The 13,428-nt window shown below is 33.9% G+C and overlaps 1 protein-coding gene across 2 annotated transcripts in view; it reads left to right on the top strand.

The window, feature by feature from the left end:
* The window catches only part of ERGIC2 (ERGIC and golgi 2), a 40,777-nt gene that overhangs the window by 17,074 nt on the left and 10,275 nt on the right, over positions 1–13,428 (top strand). For both annotated transcript variants that reach the window (XM_023209005.2, XM_023209006.1), the window contains 3 exons: positions 2,251–2,291; positions 6,506–6,607; positions 7,749–7,844. In XM_023209005.2, the coding sequence (XP_023064773.1) occupies positions 2,251–2,291; positions 6,506–6,607; positions 7,749–7,844 (239 nt within the window). The remainder of the gene's footprint in view (positions 1–2,250; positions 2,292–6,505; positions 6,608–7,748; positions 7,845–13,428) is intronic.

The raw sequence follows: 13,428 nt of genomic DNA, 5'->3' as shown, positions 1-13,428 counted from the left end.
GTTTCTTTTGGACACTGAGAATTTCATGTTTATGTATTATAATCTTGAATGTATCCTCTAAAAATCACTTACACTGTTAAAGCATTCTGTCTGTATTCTAACTGTTGTGGTCACTCTCTTTTTTTTTGACATTTATGAGATGCCTGATTTTATCTTTTTTCCCCCCCTACATCTCTTTGTCTTTCTAGCTGGATTTTAAGCTTTTGAGAATCATTAATTTCATTCTTTCTTCTTTGTAGTTCTCAAAAATGTATTATAAAATGCTTTGCAGGTTTTAGGCAATAGTGATATGTTAGAATTATGCAATTGGGACAGTATTGTTGACTGTTTTCATTGTAAACAGTTTCTGCCATCTCTTCTACTAATTTATGGAGCAGGAAGATTTTATTTAAATTGTTATAATTAAAAGTTGTATCTTAATGAGAAAGTTAAGAACTTCTAAAGGTTTAATTGTATACTTTTCATCAGTAATATTCAAAGTGTTTAACAGTGCTTTTAGGAAACTATTCATTCCTTTGTCCTAATTTATATAAAAGTATTTAAGAATTATTTTTAATATAAAATTATTAAAAATATAATTTTAACTTAAATATTTTTTCATTCATTATTTTAATATGCACTCTGAATATTAAAAACCTAGCCCTGATAACTTTACTAGTTTACAAGCCATGATCATACAATGTGCTATGATGGTTACTATTCTACTATTTCTATTGCATTTAGTTACTATTTAAAGACAAGAAAAATTTTTTAAAGGTGGGAAATTAAGGAATCTGATAGAGCTGAGTTTGTGTATTGGTTGTTACTTACTATCTGTGATTTTGGAAAGTTTGTAACTTTTTGAGCTCCTGCTTCCTCCTGTGTAAAAGGGGAAGAGGAGTAACAAATTCATCAGTTATTAGGGAGGTTAAGTGAGAAAATGAATTAGCATAGGGCCTAGCAAAGTAGTTTCTTTATACCTTTGTGCTAAGTAAACATTGTACAAAGGAGGTTATAGAATTCAAAGGAAGAATCAGAGTCCCCACTGTCAATCATTTTATTTATACATTACCTGGAGAGTAACTGCAAACAGCTTTATTGGTGTGTTTTATAGATGTTAGCATTTTCCTTGTGTGCTATAATGTGAAAAATGTTTGGTAGCATGCTTTAGGCAAATTCATCAGGAGGTATAATCAAAGGAAACATCAGAAAGATTGGGACAATTTAACGTGGAGCATATAGTTGTATAAAACTTAGACATGAGGCTCACAGTTATGGGGGAGGCGGGTTCCAGATTGATAAAATTAAATTTAAAAGTCACAGAAGTAGTGCTGTGAACTAGGACTAGAAAAGTGGATTTTTTTTTTTTTTTTTTTTTTGAAACGGAGTTTCACTTCGTTGCCCAGACTGAGTGCATTGGCAGAATCTCTGCTTCCTGCAGCCTCCGCCTCCTGGGTTCAAGCGGTTCTTGTGCCTCAGCCTCTTAAGTAGCTGGGATTACAGGAGCCCACCACCCGCTGATTTTTTTTTATTTTGGTAGAGACAGGGATTCACCTTGTTGCCCCAGCTAGTCTCGAACTTCTGAGCTCAGGCAATACGCCCATCTTGACCTCTCAAAGTGCTAGGATTACAGGTGTGAGAGCCACCATGCCCGGCCAAAAAGTGGATTATTGTTGCAAAATTAAATTGTGTATATAGCTACTATGAGAAGTTTGCATATTTTTCTCTGACTCTACAAGTAGCCAAGTCTGACTTTGATCATACCTAGATAAAATTTCTTAAGTAGTTCTTTGTTGATCAATGCATTTGGGAATTACTGTGCTATTTTTAAACTCATTTCAAAAATTGTTGATTTTATTATGGTATTTTACCAGCAAGAATTTGGGCTTTGGATGCTTGAATATAACTCTGTATGTCATTTTCTACCCCAATACTTGTGAATTTCATGCTAACATCATTTAAATGATTTTAAGCCTTAAGATACCATTTTGTACATGTGATAAATTGTCAACTTGCATATATTCCTGTAAATGTCGATAACTGTAACAGGAAAATATTTGTGATTCGTAAAATTTCTTTATGCTATTTTTCAGTAAAGATAGCACATTGAAATTTTAATTTGACTCATAGAAGTTGAATGTAAACCATGAATACTTGTTTTTAACAACACTATAAGTTTATGTTTCTTGCTTAAAGAACAAATCTTAAAATTGTAGTGTAAAAGCCAATATAATTTGACAGTGCTAGTGATTATGTTTTCTTTCATTTCAGGCAGTATTTGATCTTTCACCACAGCAGAAAGAGTGGCAGAGGTAATAAGAGAACAAAGTATTGTGCTCCATAGAAATCTAAGTCATATTTTGTCTATTGTAAACTATTTATGGACTAACACATTTCTCTAGGGATTTCTTTGGATGAATTATTAGCAGAATTTAGTATGTAATATAATCTTTACAATTTCAAAAACCATCAGATCTTAAGAAAGTCATGCATAATCTTTTTTCTGGTAAACTTTGATTCATAAATTTTAGTTTTTATTTAAAATGGTATCAACATTTTTTTGATTACAAAAGTAATATATGATCATTTTAAAAATTCAATTTGAATAGAAATGATATAAAGCAAGATTGTCCAGCCTGTGGCCCTACAGGAAGGCTTTGAATGTAGCTTAACACAAATTTGTAAACTTTTTTTTTTTGAGACAGAGTCTCACCCTGTCGCCCAGGCTGGAGTACAGTGGCGCAATCTTGGCTCACTGCAACCCCCGCCTCACAGGTTGAAGCGATTCTCCTGCCTCAGCCTCCTTAGTAGCTGGCGCACACTGCAGGCGCACACCAGCATGCCCAGCTAATTTTTTGTATTTTTAGTAGAGTTACGGTTTCACCATGTTGACTAGACTGGTCTTGAACTCCTGAACTGAAGTGATCCGCCCACTTCGGCCTCCCAGAGGGCTGGGATTACAGGCATGAGCCACTGTGCCTGGCCACAAATTTGTAAACTTTCTGAAAAATTTATGAGTTTTTTGTGATTTTTTTTTTTAACTCATCAGCTATAGTTATGTGTTTTACGTGTGGCCCAAGATAATTATTCTTACAATGTGGCCCAGGGAAGCCAAAAGATTGGGCACCTAGATACAAAGTAAATGTAAAAGCCCCCTTCTCTTTCTGCAAACTAATGCCACTGATTAGCAGTAATAACCAGTAATAAGTTTCTTGGGTAGCCTTCTAGACAGACATTTTGTGTGTATGTATATAATATGTATATTATATATATTTCTGTGTATACAAAATTATGATAATTCTTACATATAATCCATATAATATATAGTATATAATTCTATATAGTTCTGATATATATGAGTATATTACATATTTTATAATATATAAAAGTTTATATGTTCATTATATATTTTATAATATATTTATATATTTTATAATGTGTTACCTATAAAAACATATAATTATTTATATACAGAAATATATATACAGAATTAAGTTGCTTTTTTCCACCTAACATATTTTGGACTCATTTCTGTATATATAATGGTCTATTTTATGGATAGATTGTAGTTTATTTAATTGGATCCTTATTGATGGGTATTTAGATTGCTTTCAGAATTCTAATATTAAAAACAATACTCAGTGAACATTCTTGAACCTAATTCTGTATATGTTTGTGTGTTTGTGTATTTCTAGAAATAGAATTTCTTTCTCTGAGGATATTTAACATTTTGATAGTGCCTATGTCCTCCCAAATTATTATTTCAGTTATACTCCAAAAGGCTAGAGTACTTGTTTCTGTACAACCTCACCAACAATAGGAATACCTAGAATTTTAAAATATAGATGCCAGATTGATGGGTGAAAATTGGTACTATGCTTTTATTAATTAACATTTCTTTATGAATCAATTGACTGTCTTTGTGAGTTTTTTTTCCTCATTTGTATTTTTTTGTGAAAATGTTTGCCTATATGCCTATTTTGCTTGGTTAGTTTTTTTATAAGAATTATTTTTAAAGAAAATAGTTCTTTGTTATAAGTGCTTCTGTCTCCCACCCCCCATATATTGCTTTTTATTTTCTAGGTTATGTCTTGCACTTATAAAGGCTTTATATAGTTTAAGATTATTCCAAAATTTTTTTCTTTACCCATTTTTTTTTTCTAGTCCCTAAGTATATTCCAAGGGTCTTTCTCTTTTAATTTCCAGTTTCACCACTTGAGGGAGTTTTTATATGAAAGTTGAAATTGAATGTTGGTGAACAAAAGCACTGAGCGTTAGCTGTCTCTGGGCTCTTAGAATTTTTAGTAGAAAGCCATCCGCAGATGAAATACTTTACTTCCATCCAGAAACATTAAAGTGAGATTTCTCCTTTCATTTAGAATTTTTTTCAATGCTCGAAAATAGTAATAAGTGGGAGAAGAGATTGTATTTCTACTCTTAAGGTGATATAAATTTGCCATCATAGTAGTTTTCTGCATACCTTCACGTGTGGATTATAGGCTTGGGATATTTATTGACACAGTGAAGGCAGAAATTTTTTTCATAAACACACACATAATACATACATACATATACACGTATGTATAGTTTGTTGTCATCAAACTCCTTGATCACTGCCGTACTTCAAAAGTTGAACTCTCAATATACAAGACACACAGAAAAATGTGAAGATTTCCATTTCTGCTGGCGCTGGATCCAAAGATTTTAAGTCTTCAAATGTCTGAATCTGAAGATGGGATCTGGCTTCTTGAAGCATCCCAGATTATCACGTTCTGATTCTAAAATTATTGAGTAGCTCTTGAATGGCCTAGAGATACCCAAGGTTTATATCTTCCTAACTAACGTGCATACCAAAATGTTCTTTACTTCTGGAATTTTCTAAGATTTTTTTTTTTTTTGTTTTTTGAGACGGAGTCTCGCTCTGTCGCCCAGGCTGGAGTGCAGTGGCTGGATCTCAGCTCACTGCAAGCTCCGCCTCCCGGGTTTACGCCATTCTCCTGCCTCAGCCTCCCGAGTAGCTGGGACTACAGGCGCCAGCCACCTCGCCCGGCTAGCTTTTTGTATTTTTTTAGTAGAGACAGGGTTTCACCGTGTTAACCAGGATGGTCTCGAACTCCTGACCTCGTGGTCCACCCATCTCGGCCTCCCAAAGTGCTGGGATTACAGGCTTGAGCCACCGCGCCCGGCCGAGATTTAAATTTTCTCTCAATTGATGTTCTATAATACTTTCCTAAAATATTTAGGATCATAATTAATCTCTCTTTAACTGTAAATTTCAAACCCTGGACAGAACCTTTCTGGTTTCTACTTTTTATGTCTAGATTTCAGATTTATTTTATTCCAAACTATACAGTATAAATATAACTTGTTATTTTAAATAGGCCTGTTTTACTAATTTTCTAGATAGATGATGCGTAAGTTTTTAATCTTCTGCTTGCACATCTGGAAAGTGCTTATTTTATCATTATGGTGGGATGGTAAAGTATTATGAGATTTACAGTTGCTTTCTTTTTGTGAATACCTATGTTTATAACTTTTTCCCAAGTTACATATATGTATTTTTCTTTTAGAGTAGCTAATTAGACTCACAGCAAAATTGAGCAGAAAGTAGTGTTCTCATATACCTGTCCCCCTGTGGGTTCCTCCATTATCAACATCTTGCATCAGGTTGGATATAGTTGTTATAATCAGTGAACCTACGTTGACACATCATCACCATAGTTTACATTAGAGTTCACTCTTGGTGTTGAACGTACATTCTATGAGTTCTGACAAATCTCTAATGACATGTATCTACCATACTGCCATACAGAATGATTTCACTGCTGTTAGAATTATCTGTGCTCCACTTGTTTATTCTTCCCTTCCCACTGTGTATAGTTTTTGTACTTACCAAGTTTGAACTTTACTACAGATGACTTGGAATATTAGTTATTTAAAGAAGTAGAATTAAAAGAGATGAAATAGGACTACGTCTAATGACACAAAGTTATTGCTGAAAATTGTAGGAGTTAACACAGCTCAATGGTAGAAGTATTGTAGAGAGAGAAATTCTTGTAATGAAAATGAGATACTTGTGGTATGAGTTTATGCTGAGTAACGTACCACTTCAAGTCCATCAAGTCTATTGTGTAGCCCCTTATTTGTCTTACTCTTTGTATCTATAATATTTTGTTCAGTGTCTGACAAAGAAAATAATCTTGTAATTGTGCACGTATGCATGAAAGATTAATTTAGATACTTAAGTGAGTAGAAGCCCTACTTTGGTGGTCCTGACTGCACATCCATTGCTGATGGGATCAAACAGGCTTATGGAGCTCAGCTATTAGACCTCTAGCCGCCCTGCCTTACTTGCTTTCAAGGAAATGACCAAAGAAAACTTGGTATGTTATTTTAGACTATGAAATCCTGTAATAATAAATGTATGGTTTAGCTAAGTCAGCTAAACATTGTCATTTTTGAATAAGTGTCAGCTCTCTTTGTGTACCTTTCTGTAGTTCTAAACTATTGCTTGTTTCTTATTTAGGATGCTGCAGCTGATTCAGAGTAGGCTACAAGAAGAGCATTCACTTCAAGATGTGATATTTAAAAGTGCTTTTAAAAGTGCATCAACAGCTCTTCCACCAAGGTGAGATCAGTATTTTAAATGTGCAACTGTTTATTATGAATTTACTTTGACATAGTTAAAACTAAAGTGTTGGTTTAGTTTTCTGAATCTTATTTTTCTTAAGAAGGTGAAATAGAATCATTCTTTACTATAAAGACACCTTTTGCTCTTAAATTTATAGGCTGTGATTTTGATCAGAATTATCACAAATATTTATTTGCATTTAATTTTCTTTTTTATGCATGATATACCTCCATATAAAATTATATTGAGTTTTAAGAAAAATTAGTTTCATTTACTATTTTGAGGATCCATAAGCTTTGGTTAGAAATTTTATTTCACGTTTTTGTATTTTAAAGATTAGAGACTGGGAGCAGTGGCTCACGTTTGTAATCTCAGCATTTTGGGAGGCCAAGGCGGGCGGACCATTTGAGGTCAGGAGTTCGAGACCAGCCTGACCAATGTGGTGAAACTCCATCCCTACTAAAAATACAAAAAAATTAGCCGGGCGTGGTGGGTGCATGTACGTAGTCCCAGCTACTCAGGAGGCTGAGGCAGGAGAATAGCTTGACCCCAGGAGGTAGAGGTCACAGTGAGTCAGATTGCACCACTGCACTCCAACCTGGGTAACAGAGCAAGACTCTGTCTCAAAAGAAAAAAAAAAAAAAAATAGTGGATATTTGGAAATGCTATAATCATAAACATAATAAAAATGTGCAAGATTTTACATTTGCTTACTAAGAAAATGTCATTGTCTCTTTGAACTTAGGTGGCATACCTTTCCTTTACCTCAATCATATTTCTACCCTCCCTCCCTCTCCCTGCTACAGTAGCAGAAATAAATGAAGAAAATGTCTTTTTGGACTAATTCTTTTGTTTTAGTCTTCTGTCACTGGACTCAGTCCTCTGGCTAGAGTTGAAGAACCATGGAATTTCAAATTTATGTAAATGTAACATATATTAAATAAGTATTTTTTTCCCAGTTTATAGATGTGTAATTTTTATAAATGTCTAGATTTCAGGAAACTGCTATTCTATTTTTAACATTTAGAATATTACCTAAAAAATGATCTTTAGGGATTTTTTTTCTATACACATTTTTCTCATCATGAAATGGTAACTATGTTGAATGTGCTTTAAATAATATATCTTATTTTAACAGAGAAGAGGATTCGTCACAGTCTCCAGATGCATGCAGAATTCATGGCCATCTATATGTCAATAAAGTAGCAGGGAATTTTCACATAACAGTGGGCAAGTATGTTCTTTTCACTTACTGAAAATACTTTAAACAAAGTTGGAGCTTGGTTAAAAGTAAATTCTGGCCAGGCAGGGTGGCTCACGCCTGTAATCCCAGGACTTTGGGACGCCGAGGCGGGTGGATCATCTGAGGTCAGGAGTTCGAGACCTGCCTTTCCAACATGTCGAAACCTCATCTCTACTAAAATTACAAAAAATTAGCTGGGCGTGATGGCAGGCGCCTGTAATCCCAGATACTCGAGAGGCTGAGGCAGGAGAATTGCTTGAACCCGGGAGGCAGAGGTTGCAATGAGCCGAGATTGTGCCACTGCACTATAGCCTGGGCCACGAGCGACACTCTATATCAAAAAAAAAAGGTAAATACTTTGCTAATCAAATAACATATAGCTAACTACTAGAGGAATGCTTAAAATACTGTGTATACATATTTTTAATGTCTTGAGATTGTTGTCTGGGGCTTCAGTCTTAGGACAGAGAAAACTACTAACTTTAAAAACTACTTCAAAACAAAAGTAAAGCAGCCATGTCATGTGTTGTGTATTAAAGTAATTGAACTGTAGGTAAATATCAGTTACAACCTTCTACTTGCCAGGTTTTAGTAGCCAGAGAGCTCTTACCTAGACATTTCATTAATTTGTTCATTTTTTTTTTTTTTTGGTATGAGGTTTTTGTCTTAATGTTTTGGTGGTCCTCATCAAAACGTAATTCCTGACTAATCCTAGACAAGTGTTTTGATAAAGTTAGAAATTAGCAGTGTCTAGAATATAAAGTTAAATTAGGTAAACGTTAAGGAAAAATATGAGCAGCACCCAGCACAGAAATTGTCATAAACATTTGTTAAATTTTTGAGTGAATAAATAGACCCATTCGTCTTTCCCTCCCATCCTCTTTTCCATATAGAGTGCTGAACTGAACAATTCTTTATTGTACAAGACATTTTTTGAGTATTTGCTATGTGCAAAGTACCATGCTCGAAACTAAGGATAAACAGTGAAGAAAAAAATAAAATGTTTTTGCCCTTTTTAATTTATTTTATTCCAAACTGTACAGTATAAATATGACTTGTTATTTTAAATAGGCCTGACGTTCTATAAGAAAATCCACACTTTAAGCAGTGAATACGTTAATAATTATTTAATGATACTTGTATCAAGGCTGTAAAGGAGAAGTATGGCTGATAAGAGACTATTTAACAAGGTATTAAACTTATGCTGCAAGTCAGTTGAGCCCTTATTGAGGAAAACCTTTGAACACTAGGAGAAGAGGAGGAATTTAATATATAAAGGAGGGAAGGGCATACAGCAGGAAAGAGCATGGCTGGAAATTTTAAAATATATAGAGAGATAACATTAGATTTCTATGAAAAAGTATTTCAGTATTTACAATACTCAGATCAAACATTTATTTTTTTCTTCATTATCTCTTGAAATTTATGTTTCGTTGTTTTGTTACCATTACCCATCTCCAACCCAGCCTGTTGTTGGGAACCTTGGAATGTCTTAAAATCGTAGCTTAAAGAAATTTAGAAGATTTTATTGCACCTTTGGATGCAAACAATATTTTAGTCCAACACCAACTCAAAGAGAGAAATTTTGACAAATATTATATCAGACTCTATATTATGTCCCTTTTTAAAATTTGTTTTTGGTCTTTTCACAATTTTACTTTCCTTCACAGGTAGTAACTCATACTATCAGAGAGGCCAAATGGAAAAGCATTTGGTTCGTATCTTGTCATCTCAGGAATATCCTGTAAACCCACTCCTAATTTTTTAGTATTACATTTGTCAAGTTCAATATTGATCTTTTTCAAGGTCTCATATTACCTCTCAGACCCAAGGTCAATCTCAACTGTAATATAAAAGAGTAATAAAAGGAACATAATTTGTAGCATAATTTGTATTTCAATATGCTTGAGTGTGAATACACTAGAAGACATAATGAAGTAGGTAGATGCTTACCACTTATATGTAGAATTTTTAAATATATAATAGCTACAAAGGCAAACTGAATTTTGACATTTCAGTTTGGCTACTCAGATACCATGAGTGACATTTCCATTGATGAGATGATATTCAGAAATAGGAATACCTCTTTGTAATATTAAACAAAACAATATAAGCTTCCCTTAGTTTTCTGGGAGATTTAGTGTATATTAGAATGACAACAGGTACTTTATATAGCTAAATGGAGTTCAGTTCTAGACTCAGATTATTATAATAGACTTTTCATGTAGATGAGTATCTCTTAGAGCATTTGAAACTCAGGCAAAACCTGGGATGATTCTTTTTTGAATGAGACTGTCAGTTTCATTGTAGGATGCCTTGTTTCTGTGGCTGTTGTCCAGTAAATCCCAATAGCAACCCCTTCCCAATAATTCTGACAACTCAAAATGCCTCTCTTCACCCCCCAACAATTTTCAGAACAACTTTTCCTCCACTGAAAGTCATTCAGGCTAGATTCTTGTCTGATAGGGTAGAAAATATTCCAGAAAAGAAACAGGTAAATTCTGAATATCCATCCTCCCTATGCAGAGTTTTAACAAGTGTCAGATAGCTACAGTCATCTGTACTAGGGTGATTTAATTTGATTTTTAAATTTAATTTTTTGAAGAAGATGCTCACATATGCTGTTATTTCATAAAATGAATACGCCAGTTAACAAAAAAAAAAAAAAAAAAGGAAATATTATTTAAAACAGCTCTCTATTCCTCTCAGAGTAAAATCCTGAGTGGTGAGAGAGGTCATTGAAGTAAAATGTATAGGTTGAGCATCTGTTATCTGAACATCTGAAATTCAAAATGCTCCGAATTTGAGCATTGTCAACACAATGCTGAAAGGAAATACTTAAGAGTATTTCAGATTTCAAATTAGGGAGGCCTCTCTGGCAAATAAAATGTACATATTCTAAAATCTAAAATTTGAAACTTCTGATCCCAAGCATTTTGGATAAGGGATATTCAATGTGTAGTATTGTAATTTGGTTATTCAGAAAAACTCTGAATTTGTTTGTTTGAAAATAATAATAGGAACACTGTTAGGCTGACAATATGAGTGGAGCTAGGAATAATTTATGACAGTAGACTTTCTTTTTAGTACTAAGTTTGAGGTAATATACTTGACTGTGACCACAGAAGAATTTACGAGACCAAACTACCAATCATTCCAGTGCATCAGGAAATGCTTTATTGAGCAGGGTTTTAGTATACGTTGTGTTGAATGTCAGTTAATACTTTTCCCTAATCATTGTATTGCCTTTTTTAAAGTGCCTGGTGTTTTGCTAGGTAACACATAGAACAAATTAAACAATGTTTAGACCTACTACGGCATATTCTGAAACTTGACAATGGTGACGGACAGTTAATTGGTAATAAAGAAAGAAGAGTTTATGGAGAGTTTCTGTTTTCAGTTTTTTAGTTAAATCGCTAGAATTGGTAACTAGGTAAAGCACGATGTGGTAAAGGAGATCTTCAAGGTGATTTTTTTATTTTTTTTTTAATCAGGAACAGGGAAGGATAATACTTATTTGTAGAAGTATAAAGATGTTAAAAGAACAGGTTAAATTTGAAAGATAACAGTGTATGACAGAACAAAGGTTTACTGCAGGGGTAGGCAAACTACAGCTTATATTCCAAATCCAGCCTACTACCTGTTTTTGTATGGTTCGTAAGCTAAGAAAGGCTTTCAAATTTTTATTTTTTAAATTTTATTTATTTATTTGTTTTTTTTTGAAACAGAGTCTCGCTCTGTTGCTCAGGCTGGAGTGCAATGATGTGATCTGGGCTCACTGCAATCTCTGCCTCCCAGATTCAAGTGATTCTCCTGCCTCAGCCGCCTGAGTAGCTGGGATTACAGGTAGCCCCCCACCACGCCCGAAATTTTAGTATTTTTAGCAGAGACAGGGTTTCATCATATTGGCCAGGCTGGTCTCGAACTCCTGACCTCAAGTGATCCATTTGCCTTGGCCTCCCAAAGAGCTGGGGATTACAGGTGTGAGCCACCTTGCCCAGCCATGGTTTTTAAATTTTTAAATATTTGAAAATAAATCAGAAGGGGAGTAATATAATACATGAGAAATACATGAAAGTTAAATTTGTGTCCAAAAATAAAGTTTTATTGGCATATAGCCATGCTCATTTGTTTATATATATGGCTGCTTTTGTATTACAGTATGACAGTTGAGTAATTCTGGCAGAGACTGTATATGACTCTCTCATTACTTTGTACTTTGGTATACTATGAATTGCAGTGATGCAGTTATAATTTGACAGCATTGAAAGTGCTGTGTGTATTCCTGTCCTGCAGCAGTTTATTTATTTATTGTAATACTATGTTTAAAAAAAAAATATGACTTCAAATGTTGCATTTTTAAAGCACAGTGGACTGTGGATTATTTGATCAAATTTGGCTGCAGAACATGACACTAATTGTGTGAAAAGAATACAGTATATGTTGATGGTGCCAGACTGATCGTTCATCACAGTATTACCAACCTGTAAAAAAGCGGTGGTCAGAAAAATTAGAAAATTAAAAATGGAATATCCAAACACTAGAATTTTATAAAAAGTGAAAATGAAGCTGTAATCTTTAAGTGCCTCATTGTTTAGCAAGTAAGGAAAGTCATCCAACCACTGATAAGTCTTTGAAGCAATGTTTGACTGTCAAAGCTAAAGAAATGACTCCAGAGAAAATAAATTTGCTTTAGACAATTAGATGACTAGCTTTCTTCAAGAAAAGTGTTCCAGTAGATGAGGACATTGAGAGCAGTATCTAATAGCCAGTTCAAAAACAAACCAGGAGATGTTGAGTAGTTTCTAAATTCTTGATGAGTGGGCAAATGTTACTAGAACTGCTTATTGTTTAATCGAGGAATCAATGCTGAATTTGAAGTGATTGAAGAATTAGTATCTATGAATCACCTGCTTGCAACAAAAACTATAGGCAAGAATATTTTCATAGAAATTGAGAGAACACAAATTCAGTACATCCCAAAGTGGAATCTGGTTGATATATGTTACAAATGTATTATAACTGATGGTGGTGTGTGGAGCAGAAAAAGGCCTACTTGGATGCCTTTCAAACCTTGTGAAAATGTAGTGTTTAATGCCTGTTGTTATCCATTGTATCATCAGTAGTACTTTGCAGAAAATATTTGAATTCATTATGTATTTTAAATTGGTGTGTCAATAGTAAACTTCATTTGCTCTCCTGGACCTAAATATTGACATTTCCATGGTTTTTTTTTTGGTCAGGTATAAAAACTAAATATTCCATCTTGCCCTACTACATAGCAGTTTGATGGCTTAGCAGTACATTTTTTGAGCTCAGTGCCAAGATTGGATTTTTTCTGAATGAGAAAACTTCCATCAGTTACAATTACTGAGCAAGGAATATTTTTGGAAATTAAGTGTCATGCAGACTTAATAATGTTTAATGAATTTAGCTTAAAAGTATAAGGCAAAACCAGTTTTTGTGAAATTTATATTGTAGTAAAGTTGTTTCAATGACTAGTGATTTTGAGTGGTTTCTTTTACTTTTCATGCCTTGATAGCGTTTGCTGTCAAAAGTTAAAGCAAGGATCTAG

Source organism: Piliocolobus tephrosceles, chromosome 10 (genome assembly GCF_002776525.5).
Source record: "Piliocolobus tephrosceles isolate RC106 chromosome 10, ASM277652v3, whole genome shotgun sequence".
NCBI lineage: Eukaryota > Metazoa > Chordata > Mammalia > Primates > Cercopithecidae > Piliocolobus > Piliocolobus tephrosceles.
This window is presented reverse-complemented; position numbering and strand designations above follow the sequence as displayed.